Source organism: Diprion similis, chromosome 6 (assembly GCF_021155765.1).
Source record: "Diprion similis isolate iyDipSimi1 chromosome 6, iyDipSimi1.1, whole genome shotgun sequence".
Lineage (NCBI taxonomy): Eukaryota > Metazoa > Arthropoda > Insecta > Hymenoptera > Diprionidae > Diprion > Diprion similis.
In genome coordinates, this window is record NC_060110.1 from 16,246,177 (window position 1) to 16,262,034 (window position 15,858).

Genomic DNA, 15,858 nt, shown 5'->3' on the forward strand with positions numbered 1-15,858 from the left:
AGGGTGAAATCAGAGCTGCCACACAGGAAGCTCGTAATGTCAACAGGTGGACGATATATATCCACAACATCACTGTGCTGGACAGCAAATCGACGGTTGGATGTAAACTATGCAATTCTTCTTACGACAGTGGTCAAACAATCTCATTGTCGACGAGCAGTCGTTGACGTATGTGATTCACGTGCAAAGTCAATAAGTTATATAGATATACTCAATACAGTCGATCATCAGAGGGTTAGTTTATTCATGAATTATTTTATTGTATATGTATACAGTGTATATTATACATAAACCTCATATCTAGGTACATGTACGTCAAACGTAGATGATATTTGTTGAAGCTTTTTTGAAAACAAATATACATGCATCTAGAAACATATAATTGGTACGCGTGACGTACGGGGTATATCATACCTAGATCTACGTACAGAATATCGAAAACACAGCCAGTCGAATTAATCCTTTGGCACCTTAACTTTTATCCGATTAATTTATAGTTATTCTAAAGTGCTTAGTTATGGTATAAGCAGAAGTTTACTGCTGCTGCGAATACTGTACAAATTCCAACCGTGAATAGGCGGTTGATAACAATTAAATACATTTTTGTGTCACACTTATACACGGAAAAAGACGGAACATTTTTTTGACGTGTCAAAAATAAAATAATTAATGGTTACGAAAAATAAATATAATACCGAAAATCCATATTTAAAAATATAATGGCTTATCTCAAACGACGATGCGCGTTTCACTTCAGGTTATTAAAAAATAGACTCTGAACAAAGCCTTCGATTTTCTGTGCGATGGCCAAGATCTGGATGAAGAAATCTGTTAGAAAAACGGGATATCAGTTCGGTTAATCTCTTGTCGATCTGTGCCAAACAGCCGTAGCTCATCTCTGGCAGAGTTTTTATATAATGTCAATCGTCGACAATGTCGGCAAAGTCCCAGATTTAAGAAAAACGTATTTTAATGTTATGTGATACGAAGAGTGGAAGAGAATGTACGAATCATTTAATTCCGTTGGACATGATATTAACTAAAGGAAGTCCAAGTATCAATCGATCTGCAGTTCTGTATCAGTTCTTAACTGATTCTTCAATCAACGAATGGGAAAGGAACAGCTGTTCGTGATCTAGCAGTGACATATTGCCATAATAATTAAAGGCCAAGGTTTCGTAAATTGGTAAATACACGACATGCTTCCAAATTCGCGTCTAGTGAAATCACTCAGGAGAATTGATCAGCAGCTGCGCCAATCCTGCAACAGCACTAGTGAACCCGGCGTTGTAGTCAAGTGTTACTTCTGTGTAGATATAGTCTTCTCTGAAATCGAGAAAACTATCAGCTTCGTCTGGTCCTGAAACCAAAGCTCCGTGGAGAATCTGCGGGTTTGGTGCTTTTCGATTGAATTCTTCCCACCCGCAAGGCGCTGGCCTATCCGGACAAGAAGCTGCCGCGTGATGTGCCTGTTTCGGTGGATTCAATCCCCATCCGACGATATAACTTCGCCCTGAAATTAAATTTAAATAGTGTCAAAGAAGAATTTTGACATCAAGAAGGTAGATCGAGGCTCGCGCTAACTACAGCAAAGAATAGTTTAGAACCAAGGTAAGATTGTTTTGTGCTTGGCAGGTAGTTCACACATTGGGCTGTAGAATCTTAAACGTTTTCGGCATTGATGTTTAAGTCGTAACAACCGTGGCTGTAATCATTGCCGTGATTGATGGCATTTTTACATGCCTTTAAGTTCAGCCAGTGAAAATAATTATGAACGAATGGCTTTCACCTGCACCGCCGAGGATATAGTGTATCTGATCACGTGCGAAATTTCTGTACTCTTCGGAGTTGCCGATGGCCGGGTAATCGGCCGCCTGAAGACAGATGAATGCTACGTTAGCTGCGTGGCAAAGAGTGCCAAATTTATCAATGTACAGGAGGCCTTTCGCAGTCCGCTTCTGCTGTCCAACCGAAAAATCGCAGAAGGCTCGGGCGGCATTTTGATATTCTTGCTGGTCGGTCAGTTGAGCCATGATAACCTGGGAAACAGCCGAACAAATAATTGGTTTAGTGATGTACCCACGATGAAGTAAAATATGTCCTTACTTCCTTAAACATATCATACGGCAAATGGCCGTGGTGAAACGGCGCAGAATTTCTAAAGACATGCTCTGATTCGTCCGCTAGTCTCCGTTAACAAAGATCATCCAGCGACTCTTGACGTCCGTTCCAAACTGATGGAGATGTGAAGATAAAGAATAACTTTAAACTGAACCTCACCTGTACACCAGCCACCTTTTTATTGTAGAAGAATTCATTCGGTCGTTCTTTCAGGTGGAAGTGCTGATAATGGTGCTCGGCGTCCTCCAGGTACTTCGACTCGTTGGTGGCTCGGAAAAGCCAAGCCGCAGCCCAGGCCAGCTCGTCTCCGTAGTCGGTGCTCTCGTAGTATTGAGCTGCACCTTTGATCACCTCGTGGTAAAGTCCTCGTCGAGTATTGGCAAAGTGGTAAAGTTCCTTGGCGTGCCGAAGACACTCGGCACTGTACGAGGCGTTCGAGTCGCGGAAGAGGATGCTGGTAACCGCCAGGGCAGCGGCGGTTTCACCGGCGAGATCTGAGCCTGTCAATTGGAATTGGAATGTAGTGTACGATCGCCGTTAGTCACGGACATGGCACAGTCTAATATCGATTAAAGTCAACAGTAAAAAAAAAAGGAGAAAAGAGATGGAAGGATACTTGTACTCGCAACAAAGAAACTGATTCCTCCGATAAACCCGGCTTTCTTAGCTTTTGTGTAAATGAAATGAACGACGAATGGTTCCCGGTAAAAAATCGAACGTTCAATTAGTGTAGACCTCTGGTTTCAATAGACGTGTTCCGCTACCTAATTTTCAGTCTCCTTTTGAATATATTTAAGTAATCATTGTTAAGTCATCATTGGCTCTAAGTCATCAGGTCTGTAACCGGGCGGAGGATTTTACGAGGTTGTATAAGTAGTCGCTTTGGCCGCTCCCTTTCATAATATTGTGCAACTCACCGCGTGGATCGCTTACGTCGTATCCCTAATTATAAGCTCTGAATTTTATCGGAACGGTTTGTACGTTCCATACACCATATAAACCTATAGAAATCCTTATCTGGCTTCGAAATCTCGAAGAATGAAAATCAAACCTCTACAAAGTCTTAACAAGCCTTCCACGGCGCTATCATATACCTGGATGCTCCGAATCGATCTTGAAAGCCGGTCTCGAGGTGTTCAATTCCTCTGGTCTTCCCCAGAATGCATGATCCAGGGCGAAGTCTCCGACCTGGCCATAAAAGACGTCTTCGCTCACGTGACATTTGATGAAGTAATCCGTCGCCCACTTGACCGCCTCGCGCAGTTCGCCCAGTTGACCTGCTGCCTCGTAGGCTTGGGGCCAGCTTACCGCACCCCAGGCCAAGAGGGTCGTCATGGAGGCCATTGTGAAGCCAAACTTAACAAAGTCTCCAGCTGTTTAGAAATATAAAAGCCGGTTGTATCTTCGTTAAAAATCAACTCAGTTACCAAGATGCGGCGTCGGTTGGATGCTTTGTTTGAAATTGTGAGAAATGTATGATCTGGGAGCTTCTTTGTCATTCCGAAAGCCTGCATTCGGGCATATTTTTATTGAAAATTGCTCTCACAATCGGTGGCGGAGTGAAACCAAAGGTACGAATTGACCCAATGGTATGACTACACACTATTTATTTTCAACTAAATGGCAGAATTCGGATCTTACTGTTAACAAACAAATCACAAGTGATCGAAAATATTGCGTTTATACAAAAAAATAATATAATTTTTTCATTTTAACTGTATTCAAATAATTCAATAAAAGTGTTTTCACACTGTGGTAGTAACTGTTGTTCTCATTACAATTTAACGAATGGAAAAAATATTCTTTCGGTCATGTTTTGTGGGAACGACGTATCTTTTATAATATGTATTCGCCTAATTATATGAAGTTACAACGGATTTTCCCGATGTGTGATAAAGCATTCGTTTATCAGTTTTAACAATATACCGTCATAGTAGCCTCCAGTGAGGTCCTCGCCGTTCTGACCACAATCATCCAAACCGGAATCCCCTCTCCAGGGTATTCGATTGTTCTTTGGAAGGCGTCCCGACCGCTGAGCTTCGTAGAAAAGCAACGATCGCTCCAGAACTTCGAAGTAGTCGCGTTCGTCTTCAACGATTTCCTCGTTCGTCGGTGGCTTCGCCCAGCTTATACCGAGAAGTGCGAACCACAGGAGCCCGACCACGATCTAAAATTGAACGGGGAAGCACAATTGTATAAGAATTAGTTGCGCAAATGGCGTGTAACACACCGTTCTTTCTCTTTTCAACAATGACTGAATCATTCAACAATGAATCTTGAATTTCACATTGTCTGAAATTACACAAGAGACGCAAATTTGTAAACGTTTTTCAAAACTTTGGGCGAATCTGCGAAGCTTATGGTACTTGACAATAACATTTTGCGCTGTGGTAAACCGAATTAAAATCCAAAGAAAAATAATCAAAGTCATATTATAACCGTCTGATGAAAAGAACAACCGAAAAACAGGATGGAACAAATAAAGAATAAAAAATAAATAAAACGTTTGAAACGTATAAAAGAGCAATCAAATTTTCACAATAAATTGTTACGTGTCAATAGCGTTTCCTGCATTTTCGATTTCCAGTAGGTATTATATGTGAAATTTTAAAGGGGGATAAAAAAGTAAAATCCGTCGGTAGTTCGTTGATCAATTCACGCCGCATGTACATACATACAATTCGATGACTAAAATAGACGCTAGATCGCTAGATCTTGGCAAACGTCAGCAGGCAAGGGATTGAAAAAAAAAAGGAAAAAAGCGGGAGGCGTCAAGCAGATCCTGGGATCGAGGGTACAGCTTGCTTCGCACGTCGTCGCCTTGGGATTGGCCAGCCATTGTTATTAACGTAATTAATATTTCGGTCGTTCCTGGACGGTATAGACACACGCATGCCGAACAGTGCCTGGCACACGCGGATCCGCACACACTTGTTTAGGTATCGAAAGGCCGTCTCCGCAGGCGTGAGCGATAAATCCTGCGGCCGTAAGCGCCTGTGGCGAGTACCGACCGAAGCGGACGTGCCGCACCTAACTAAACCCGAGGAGTGAGAAGGACGAGGAAATATTACTGTTCCGTGACCACTTCTCGCACCAGGTTCACCCGCCTACTTGTGCGGTCTGAGATCTTCATACAAGCTGCGGGGTGGTATAAGGACTTGTGAGATTTGAAATTCCCTGAGTTTTTGGGAAAAGTGGAAAATCACTTTGTACATATATATCGAATATTTTTGCGTGGAAGTTCTATTTATCGAGAATCCATGGATTTCTAGTTTGCCACGTGCTCTTATCTTCGGTGTTCTTGGAACGCTTGAAGAAATCAACATCGACAAATTGACTAAAACATAAGATCATACGGATGGTCTGAGCACTTACAGCTTCTTGTTTCCTACTTTGCGGAAAAATTTTCCTGACTGACTAGCCGCAATATTTGGGTGACTTCATAGAAATCGTAGAATCGAATTTTCCAGAGGGATGGTAATTTTGTGATTTCGAGGTTTTACTGTAGGTTGAAGCCTGTAACGAGGTAATGTTGATATACCACTGAATGATTTCGAAGAACGATAAAGTATAACATTGAACAGAGGCACGAGGCTCGTATAACATGCAATTCAAATCAGTCGTACTAATTCCATTACAACCACATTCGCAAAGTAGAAACTGAACAATTTTTTATCACATGCATTTACGTACTATACAACTGAAAATCCCTAATCGTCAACAACGTCATAGAAATCACATTATCATACAGCATGTTTGAATGCCTCTATTGCAGAATATGAAATAATCAAATTATTCTGTAATTCAATTTTAATTAGGTTCAGTTGAGTTCCTCCGTTAATGAATTCTCTGTAATTCGTTACAGATAGATTTCATCAGTTACCGGAATCAATGTTGCATAATTTCAACAAATATAATTGATGACAAATTATAATACTAAATACTCAATTGAAAAACGAATTAAGTTATTACTTATAGGTATGTGTGTTGTCCAGTAGTCACTGACGACTGAAATAAACCTTTTCTTATTCAACGATCTCAGAGAAACGATAGTGTCAATTTAGCATTAAAACACCGAAAAATAACGTGATCCTTCTAAATTTTTCAATAACCGAGATTTGTTTGCTAAAGCCATTCAAAGTCACATTTAAATAAAAAATATTTATTTTTGTTGACTTGTCTTGCGATCCATTATCGAATGATTGTTTATTCCAGCGTTTTGTGACCAGACTGTACAACCGATGCATTCTCAACATCGAATCACGTTGCAGACATTGTTGCGAATTATTGAATGCTGTACGCATTTGATGAGTTGGCACAACGCGAATCGATCGATCATTCAGATTCTGAGGTGATGGAGATTTCATGTCTTTAGAATTCTGAGACGCACGTTATCAGTTCAATACTTGGTATCGCATGTTTAATTGAAACTAATACACCCGGGGCAGTGCTCGGCATAAAAACTAAACAAAACCATTTTCACCCACGGGTGAAGAAATGGTTCGCTATCTCTCAACTAGCAATCATTCATTGAAAATTAAGCAGCGTCTTTTGCTCATTTTTAGTAAACGGCGAAAATCGCCTATTTTTACATTTGAGTTCTGAAAATGTAATTTTTCCGATCGCATTTTAGAATAATTCGCTCTACTGCCATCTCTGAGAAAATTGCATACCTACAGAATATTTCCACAAGAATAGCAAAAGTATTACGTGACGCCATCAACATTTTGTCCGGCAATTTATAAATTTTTACTCAGCCTACATTTATAATGCCATCCGAATACCGCTATTTAATATCCGAGGAAACTCTACCCTCTGAAAAAACGTGCGACACTCATGGCTCATCCCATGCAACATATTTCACCCAGCATTACGCAGAATTCGTGTCAGGCGTTAACCCCATTAGTCCGAAATGTTCGATGACCAGCAGGGTTGCAGATCCTGATATAAAACGCGATCTGAGAATGGGCCGGGTAATTGCAGTACTTGAGATGAACACCGAGAACCGAATATTTGCCAGGAGTAAACACGTGAGCATTTGAGTTGCCGCCGTTGCAGCGACCGAAGGACCAAGATGGGACTCGACCGCAGCTGGGGCCATCGACTCCTGGAGTTCGCAGAAAACTTGCTTGTGTGTGTGTGCGTTGTCTTGGTATGCATGTAATTACCGAGGTTTGTGTACCTGGTGCATGTACGAGCAAGGTTTGAAGAAGGTGGGAAAGCCCACCCTAGCCTAAGTGCAATCTTTACATACTTTGGAACGAGGTGTGGCTCGCTCGCGAGTCGCTGCACCGACGAATGAGAAATTACGTTGGCTTCCTGGAGTTTGTGTAACAGGGATAATCCGATGCACTTATCTCTCGATTCTTGCTTCACTCGTATGAAATATCATCGAACTTGAGAAACGATGCTATGAAACAGTCACCGCTTTTGAAAACGCACGTGACGTATATCCTTTTCCGCCAACCGATCGAAGCACTTCATCTACGTTAACCGCAGACGTATTTAGCATGTAAAAATACGTTACCGATTCGTGAAATTTACATGACTTGAAATGAATTTATATTACGACATCAAACTGGATACAATGAGTCAAAATGTTTACGCGCAAGTCGTGACTGATCTTTCAATTGAAATGATTCTCAGCTTAGCAGAATTTCACACCATTTTGTTACTTACACGTCTCTGTTTACAAGCAATTTGGGAAACAATTATAGATGAAGATTTTATGGACCGTGATCGTAAGGGGTCTTCAGCAAATGTAAGACGGATTATTGGTCGCCGAATGACTAGATTCGACGCGAGATGGACTTGCTTTGGACATACCGGAAGTGAATACCTGAGCCGACTTTGCGCGGCTTCCGGCCACTAGACCACCCTCGAGGATACCGTCGATCGCGAAATGAAAAAAGATCTGTGTCGAAAATACTGAACCGGGTATTACATAGTTGACTTGGGAATTTCACAATATGCAAATTAATTTTTAAACTCAACCACTAAACTTAACCATTACACTTAACCAGTATAAAATGCACCAAAGGATAAAAAAAAAATCAGTATCTGAGGTTGTGGCGTGGGAGGAAAGATTTGCGATTTGGTCTAACAAAGCGGGGGAATTTCTTATTTAAGAAGCGTTTAAACGACGAGACTATTTTAACACGACTGAAAAATTGGAATTATGCAATCTCTGAAAACCTGAAGCGAGCTCCTCGATGGGTTTCTTCCATTAGCATAAATTGCGAGAATATTGCATTCACTTTGTACGCTTTTAGCATGACAAAAAGATAACCAATTCTTAGAGGGTCGGCAAAAATTCCTGGTTACATTGACGCAATTGGAAGACTAATGGAAATGCCAAGACTTGAAATACTCATTTACAAGAGTGGATTATAAATGCGCGATGCTATGTTGTCAACAGAGAATACGACGCGTACATAAGCAGGAATGAGGATGTATATGAGGCCGAGGACTCACCGTGAGGCGATTACAGATTGTGTACGAAGCAGCCATCCTCCTCTTGTAGTTTTTCCTAGTCTTTCGGAGTATCTTCTCGACACTTTTCTCTCACTTTCGGGTTGCCTTTAGCTAAGCCTCCATTTGCCACCTTCAACCGATTCACCACCCCGTTTTGAGTACATAACACACCAGTCACACTCCTCGCAGCAATGTACTTGCAATGTTCAAAATTAAATAACTAACGGAAAATAAGTCTAAGATCAACACACGACGGATGTGATATCTTGAGATTCGTTTTACTTTATGTTTCACCCGTGACACAGCTGTTGTTATCAAATTAAGGTTGATGAAATTGGGATAAAACCCAACTCACCGATCAGTCCTTGTATAAGATGACAAACCGAACAAAATTCTATGAATTTGCATTAAACTTTAAATTGAAAGATGATCTGTTAAGCCGGTTGATCACGAGTACCCGAAATTTTTCGGCTTACCATTTCACTTAATAAACGTATGATTGAGCACGTGAACACTTACGTACACTTCTTATCCAGGTATTTCGTTCACTAATTTGAATTACTTCTCAACAGTTGTAAGAAATATTTAAGTTTTTGTTACTTTCAGGATTGGTTTCACGTTCCAACGTCCATCGGCATGTCCACCACCAATACTCCCAACTACCGGACTTCTGTTGACGCACTGTCTGACGCCAAAGACGACTGAAGACTGACTGACTGACTGACTGACTGACCAACTCTGTCGGACTAGTGTAAGTGAAAGAAGGAGCGCCGCTGCTGTCAATAGCTCGCAACTCGCTCTTCGTCTCATTATCAGAGAATTTGAGCCCTCAGCAGCAGTGGTAGTGACTTGGATTAATTCGTTTCATTAAACGTTGCTTCGTGTGTGAAGCGATTATCAGAAAGTACAATTTACAGAGATGCAAAAAACAAGTCTGTTGTTCATGAATAACTATGACCAGCTGACAAATGTGGAATCAGTGTTTAGTATTTATACACTAATATCCGGTTCTTCCTTTTTTTAAAACACCTTGCAACTTCGAACATTTTTGCAATATCAATCTGACTTTTATGATAAAAATTTAATGCTCTTATTAAAGATGATCTGAATATGAGTGACTGGTACTTGCTGGTTGAAATATTTCCACGTGAATTATAAGTAGATTAAAAAAGTTTTTATTCTTGTTTCAAGATGAAAACGACTGGTAATTATACCGTTCAAGATAATAAGTGTGGAGAACTTTCTGCAAAAAGCAGCAAGAAATGCATAGCTTCCAGCTAATTATAAGAGAAAGAACTGAATTTACGTAATGCAACAATTAGAGTTAAAAAGCTAGTACGTAGCCCGTTTTGAAGGGGATTGAGCCTGACTCAAGTAGCTAGCCGTTAGCTCTGTACCCTTTAGAATGCAACTTTCTCTTGAGGCGGCATTACATCTGCAGCGATCTGTATATCCAAGTTTAAATACCACAAGTGCGCAGAATCCAAAGAATCAACTGTCAGTGATTTGACCCAGGTTTTCTCCAATCGAAGAAAGGCATAGTGATGGTAATTATGGTGAGAGCTGATGGATCGAGTAGTCACGATTTGATACTACGGCCAAGAAGAACGGCATCTAAAATCCCGTTAATCTAGTTTCTCGTCGTTTTTTTTATTGTTAATAGACATGTTGAGAAACAGAATTCATATAGGATATATATACACGTAGGTATAAATATATATTTTTATGAAAAAATATGTGTTTGTACATAGTTGTAGCGATAGGTACACCAGATTCCAATATCATGTGATGTGTAAGTGCGATAAGGAAGAAACAGGCGAAGGTGCTTCGATCACTTGCTCAGCGACGCATATAAAAAACTAACCTTTTAAGACTTTTATTTGCAACAAAATAGAGAAGAGGAGAGGATTCGTGAAACGGATAGATTAGAGAAAGTTAAAGGAGGAGTTAGGAGTGACACTAGTCGATGACAAGTTGGCGAAATGAGCCGTCCAACCCGAAGAGGTCATCCTGTGTCTTTGGTTTACCGGGGCGTAGAGCCTCGTTTGTCTTAATGGCTTCTTGGGCAGCGAACCACGGTCCATAATCTTCCAGTTTCTTGATCCAAGCCTCTGAAAAAACCATCAACAGTCATAAGAAATTGAGGCCGATTAACGGTTTGCTGCGGTTTTAAGTAGTTGAGAAAAAAATTTGGCATGGAAAAAGTTCCGCTATAATAGCGTTTTAACTCTGAGCTATGCAAACAGCTATTGATAGCGATATTAATAAGCTTGATAGTTTAATTGGTAACGAAAAAGCTACCGAAATATTTAACGCGGTATTCATTAAACTTTGACCACAAGTCCCGTAACCCGATTGATTTCTGTCGGGCTTTTAAGTCCTATTTTCTTGTTATAAATCAAGTTTTTCGCGAGAAACTTGACGCCGTAGAGATGAATTTGAAATACCGTGGATGGGCTGAATGGGTCCTGCGTCGCCTCCGTATTCCGAGGGCAGAATTTCTTTGGGCACGTGATCGTAGAGAGTTTTAAAATTGCTGTGGACGAATATCCTATTCCGGATTTTCTCCTTCAGGAATGGTTTGACAAAATTTACTATCGTGTCTACCAACGGACTGATGTTAACCACGTGAATTTCCTTCAGCTTTACAGGGTAAGCTTCCTGTACGCATGTAAGGAATTTTTTCAGAATTGCAGGTGTGAATTTTGCAAAGTGCGTCGGCGTTGCGACGGTAGCGTCCAAAATGTAGACGTCACCAGCAACACCGATGAGTTCTTCCGCAAGACGAATGTCGCCTATCATGAGCACCAATTTCATCATCTCAGCTACGTTTGGCGTTGCGATTTCCTTTTCGGCTCCTCTCATCACGATGACGCGACGGCCATTTTTAGTCAACCCTGGTAGCGGAGGAGTTTGACTGTGAAAAAATAATTTATTTTTATTCAGCTGAACTTTATTTGAGAACTGCAGTTTACCCCATTTGCGGAAAAAACTAATTGCTGCGCAAACCAGACTGTTTAATGGCCTGTTACCTAAGCGTCGTTTGGTATTTCCAAGATTTGATAGTGCTTCCTGAGCAAGGAAGGGAGGGGGAGCTATTTGTGCCAAGACGAGGCTTAAGAGCGACTCTTGAAACTGTAGATTACTGTTAGAATAATTCCAAATATCTTTGATCAAGATTTGAAAAGTAATATACGTTATTATCTATTGGGTATTGATGGTAACTTTCCACGTGACCATGGTGTACAAATGACTAGGAGATCTAAACGGATCGACATTGACCTTCAAGGGTTCTCAGGTGATAGTATTTACTCTGGCTTTTAACAGACGAGTGGCGCCTTCAGTTTCTAATGACATCGGGGATTGTAAGTGTCTTTAAATAAGTTACAGTAGCCGAATGTAGGATTGTTAGGTAGTAGCCTCCGGTTATCAAATCATTATAGCTAACCTCAAGTTACTTTAGAGTGAAAGTGTTATGTCCGGAGATTGGCATCTATAAATTATACTCTCTTAGAAATGATGCGTGCGCTGGCCTTACGCCACTTTTGGGTCTGGCTTGTTGTTATGTAAGCTTTCAAATTTATCATGCACATTGGCTAATCAAGGATTAGAAATTAGTTATCATACCGCATGACGGTACGTGAATTATAGCTTACATAGTACTCGTGATCTCCCTCATTTCCGCCCTGGTGATATCTCTTTGGGAAAAAAACTCAGGTACAATTGAACGCATCGTGAAGTACATGTCCAGTTTTCTTTTACACTTCTCAAGTGAGAATTTGCAGCCCCGCAAAAAAGTCATTAGTCTCAAGTCATCTGTATAAAATAAATCAATCAAATACAATTACACGTTAATTACTTCCGTGCGATCTTAGGAATAATAATGCAAATAATAAATTGAATTGAAAAATTGTTGTACAATTTCGGCAAATAAGGAATCAATTGTTACCATCGAAAGCAGGTAAGTGAGGCTGTTTAACCAGCCATTCTTTTATCAGCTTTAAATCTCCTTGGCGCGTCGTCGGGTCTTCGTTCAATTCGACCCGGATCTGCTTCGACATCTCTTCTGTCGGCTGTATCAACAACATCTGAAACATAATATTTTGATTTTCATTCATGTAACGTTTACGAGTGGTGCGATATTATTATTATAGACTTATTCAGGTTTGAACCAGGGTCCAAGGTGAATAAGCTAGTAAGCAACAATGATACGTTCCTAAGAACTAAAATAGCAGAATAGACCAACATATTACGATATTTGATTACATACGTTGTCTGAAGAGGAAATTTTTGAATTTCGACGATGATCAATTTTGAAAATAAAAAACAATGGAAACAGTGTTCATATAATGAATCTCTATAATTAAGTTGTCATGTGAGTAGATATGTTAAGATTCGTCCAATTATATTATTAGATATCATTTATACTCTCAAGTACTAATCTATAAGTATAAGTGAAAATGTAAAGGGAATATTTTGTAACGATTCAGATGAACGAATGCATGGCGGTAACAGAGATCTGGATGTTTTAATTGGCACATCACCACGTCACGTTTATACCAGGTAACCTTACCATCTCCCGACGAGACAATGCGTCCACGCAGCAGTCAGTATAGATTAGTTACCGAGTATTCGACACAGTAAGTTCCGTAGTTGCGAGATAGTAATGGCACACCGCGATATTTCGAAGAGAATGGCATAATGTTACAATTTTATTCACTCGTGCTGGACAGTGAATGAATTCAACTGTACCGTGGAGTTCTTCCGCATCGGTCGAAAGTGTGGCAGCACTTTTCGATCACGCGACTTCTCCATTTTGTGCTCATATGTGTGTTACGGAATTTTTTCCATCTCCGTTCATCATAAAAATGCACCGTTCTTGTATAATTTACAGATGTGCCAGGCATACCGGTTTTCCAGTGTTTCCATATCTTATTGAGCAAAAAGTGTACTTCCTTAGTAAAAAACGTTCACACGTGGAGCGCCGCAGTGTCATTGAGATGTGACGACACAGTAGAATTAGTAATTTGATGCAATAACTGAGAATTACAATTGCATACTGCCATGTGCTGCTTTTTCCCTCCTTTTCCTTAGCCTTTGGCCTGGCCAAAATTCAGCTCAGGCTGTCTCGAATGAAAGCATGGATTCTTGGCCCTCCGTCAAGTGTGGCGAAAGCCCGGAGGGATATTGCATTACTGCTACTCAGGTAACTCGATTTGCGTTTCGCGAAGAGCCACAGGTGCCGCAGTTTGTTACGTCACGTTTCCACGCGAGGATAATACTGGCAGCACGACATCCACTCGCTCGCTAAGGAGTCTTACATTTCTAGTTTTTTTCACTTGTGACGAAATTTTATATGTGCTTAGGTACCATTAAAATTCATAAAATGTTACGACAATACTTGGACAGATAATACGATGTCTGTGCTGTATACTCAACATTTACGTAATACTCAGACACATAACATTAATGCCCGACAGTAGGAATTGTCTGACTACGAAAAGTATATCTATGTCACCGCTACTTTTATTACGTACCTACCTCGGTTGGCAGGTCTGCAACACGTTAGCAAAATTATGCCTGCTACTTGTTTTCGATGCAAGTCGACAACTTTTTGACCTTGTTAAACTCGTGTGATCGCTCTATCGCTATCAACAAGTTACCAAATGTCACGATCATTGAGGTCTTAACCGGTTTTATCACGCCTACGTGCGAATTGAGAGATGAATATTTAAAATGTTTTTCATCGTAGCGTGGTTTCGATATTCAGAGAAAATTCTTGAAATCAATGGCACGATCTTTATCAGCATGAAATTCAGTTATTCAGTAATACAGAGAATAATGAAACAACAATAAGCCTTGTGGCTGGTTATTTATCAAATCATAATTCGACAATCGAGGTTTTTTTTCTCTCCAAGAGAACATTATTATCCTTTCTATTTGCACAGTGAGAGTCGGGTATATAGTCTGACGCGGTATGACCAGAGTGAAAGCTATTCTAACGTAACACGTAACGAAGATGCAAGAAAAACCGTACTTTTCGGAGTCGAGAAATAAACGTAAGATTAGTTTTGCATTCAATCGTATTCTTGAGCCATTCACTTTCTCAGTCTGGATATTTTCTTGCCAAATACATGTATAACGTACATAACACAATACAGTGAAACCACATAAAATTCATTTAATAAGAAACGAATGTTGAACGTCGTCCAGCTTCGTCATCACGACTTTCTCTCTGCTGCATTGCGCTAGAAGCAGAGTCGAGAGACTCATCGTTGAGATCGACATTGCAATCATATTTTGCTAACAATAAGATTTTCAAACGGTCTTGTGCCTGGTTACGCTGTCTACGGAAGACGGTAAACGTGACTGAACTACCATGATGGAAAGCAAAAACGGAAAACGTTTGATGGACACTGCGATGAAATTTCAACTCGGGACCCAACGTAACAAAGAGAAAAGGCAGATAGTCAAGGACACGAGATTTCAGATTTTGATCTTCATCCCGAAAGGCTTATTTTAAGCGAAGCTCAGAGAGTCATATTAAACGTTACGAATTTAACTACATTATAAGAACTGTTAACCGAATGGTGTACACCCAGCATGGAAGAAACGTTTCTTCGGTTACGTGAAGGTGAACGGAATAAGCGGGTATATTATGAAACACGTATTTACGGTCTTTAAATTCACGTTTGCATTCAAGTATACACGAAAGAAGGTTTTGACAAAGATTTCGCATTCGTTCCAATGTCTCAACTCGGAACTGGATACACTCACGCACCATTCCACGGGAAAAGTGATCACCCACGCAGAATTTCGACCAGGTTTTTCGATTGACTCTCACGTCGAATCGAAAGATCGGTTTTTCTTACCTTGAATGCAGTGACTGTCCTTTCGTACCGTATAGTGACAGAACAGTCAGTGAACTAGACACAACTCGGCTCGCTGAAACGAGTTTGTTACCGACGAATGAACGGACCGTTGAAATCGCGTGGAGAAACGCGGGAAGATGATGGCGCGGTGTGCGCAATATCCAGAGAGTGGGACTCTGGTATCCGGGACCGGTTCTCCTTATATCAGACCAAACCCCACCACTGGTGATGTATCCCTTACTCCGAGACCGCCATGCCCCTTATTATCGTCTCTGTTTGCGGCTGCCGTGGAGTCGAAAAAAGCAAACGATTATGCAATTTTCCGCTACGAAGAAATCAGTAGTTTTTTTAGATACGGAATGGAACAAAAATCCTCATTGGCACTTGGCTC

At 40.6% G+C, this 15,858-nt stretch overlaps 2 protein-coding genes across 3 annotated transcripts; both read right to left on the reverse strand.

Annotated features, from left to right (window-relative positions):
• Positions 1-225: 225 nt before the first annotated feature.
• On the reverse strand, positions 226-9,337 carry LOC124406588 (endoglucanase E-4-like). Its single transcript, XM_046882029.1, has 6 exons — positions 8,596-9,337; positions 4,048-4,288; positions 3,216-3,494; positions 2,281-2,621; positions 1,790-2,039; positions 226-1,513 (listed from the first exon to the last, which is right to left on the reverse strand). Exons 1-6 carry the CDS (start codon positions 8,629-8,631, stop codon positions 1,227-1,229), a joined length of 1,434 nt encoding a protein of 477 aa, XP_046737985.1. The 5' UTR covers positions 8,632-9,337; the 3' UTR covers positions 226-1,226.
• A 945-nt stretch (positions 9,338-10,282) lies between these two features.
• Positions 10,283-15,649, reverse strand: LOC124406437 (alpha-tocopherol transfer protein-like). Of its 2 annotated transcripts, none has more exons than XM_046881843.1 (5): positions 15,468-15,649; positions 12,545-12,683; positions 12,252-12,411; positions 11,043-11,512; positions 10,283-10,706 (listed from the first exon to the last, which is right to left on the reverse strand). In XM_046881843.1, the coding sequence occupies exons 2-5, from the start codon at positions 12,681-12,683 to the stop codon at positions 10,555-10,557; spliced, it is 921 nt and encodes a 306-aa protein (XP_046737799.1). In that variant the 5' UTR covers positions 15,468-15,649; the 3' UTR covers positions 10,283-10,554. The 2 variants fall into 2 exon arrangements, with proteins under 2 accessions (XP_046737799.1, XP_046737798.1); XM_046881842.1 differs by lacking the exon at positions 15,468-15,649 and adding an exon at positions 13,656-13,852.
• Between the last annotated feature and the right edge of the window lie 209 nt (positions 15,650-15,858).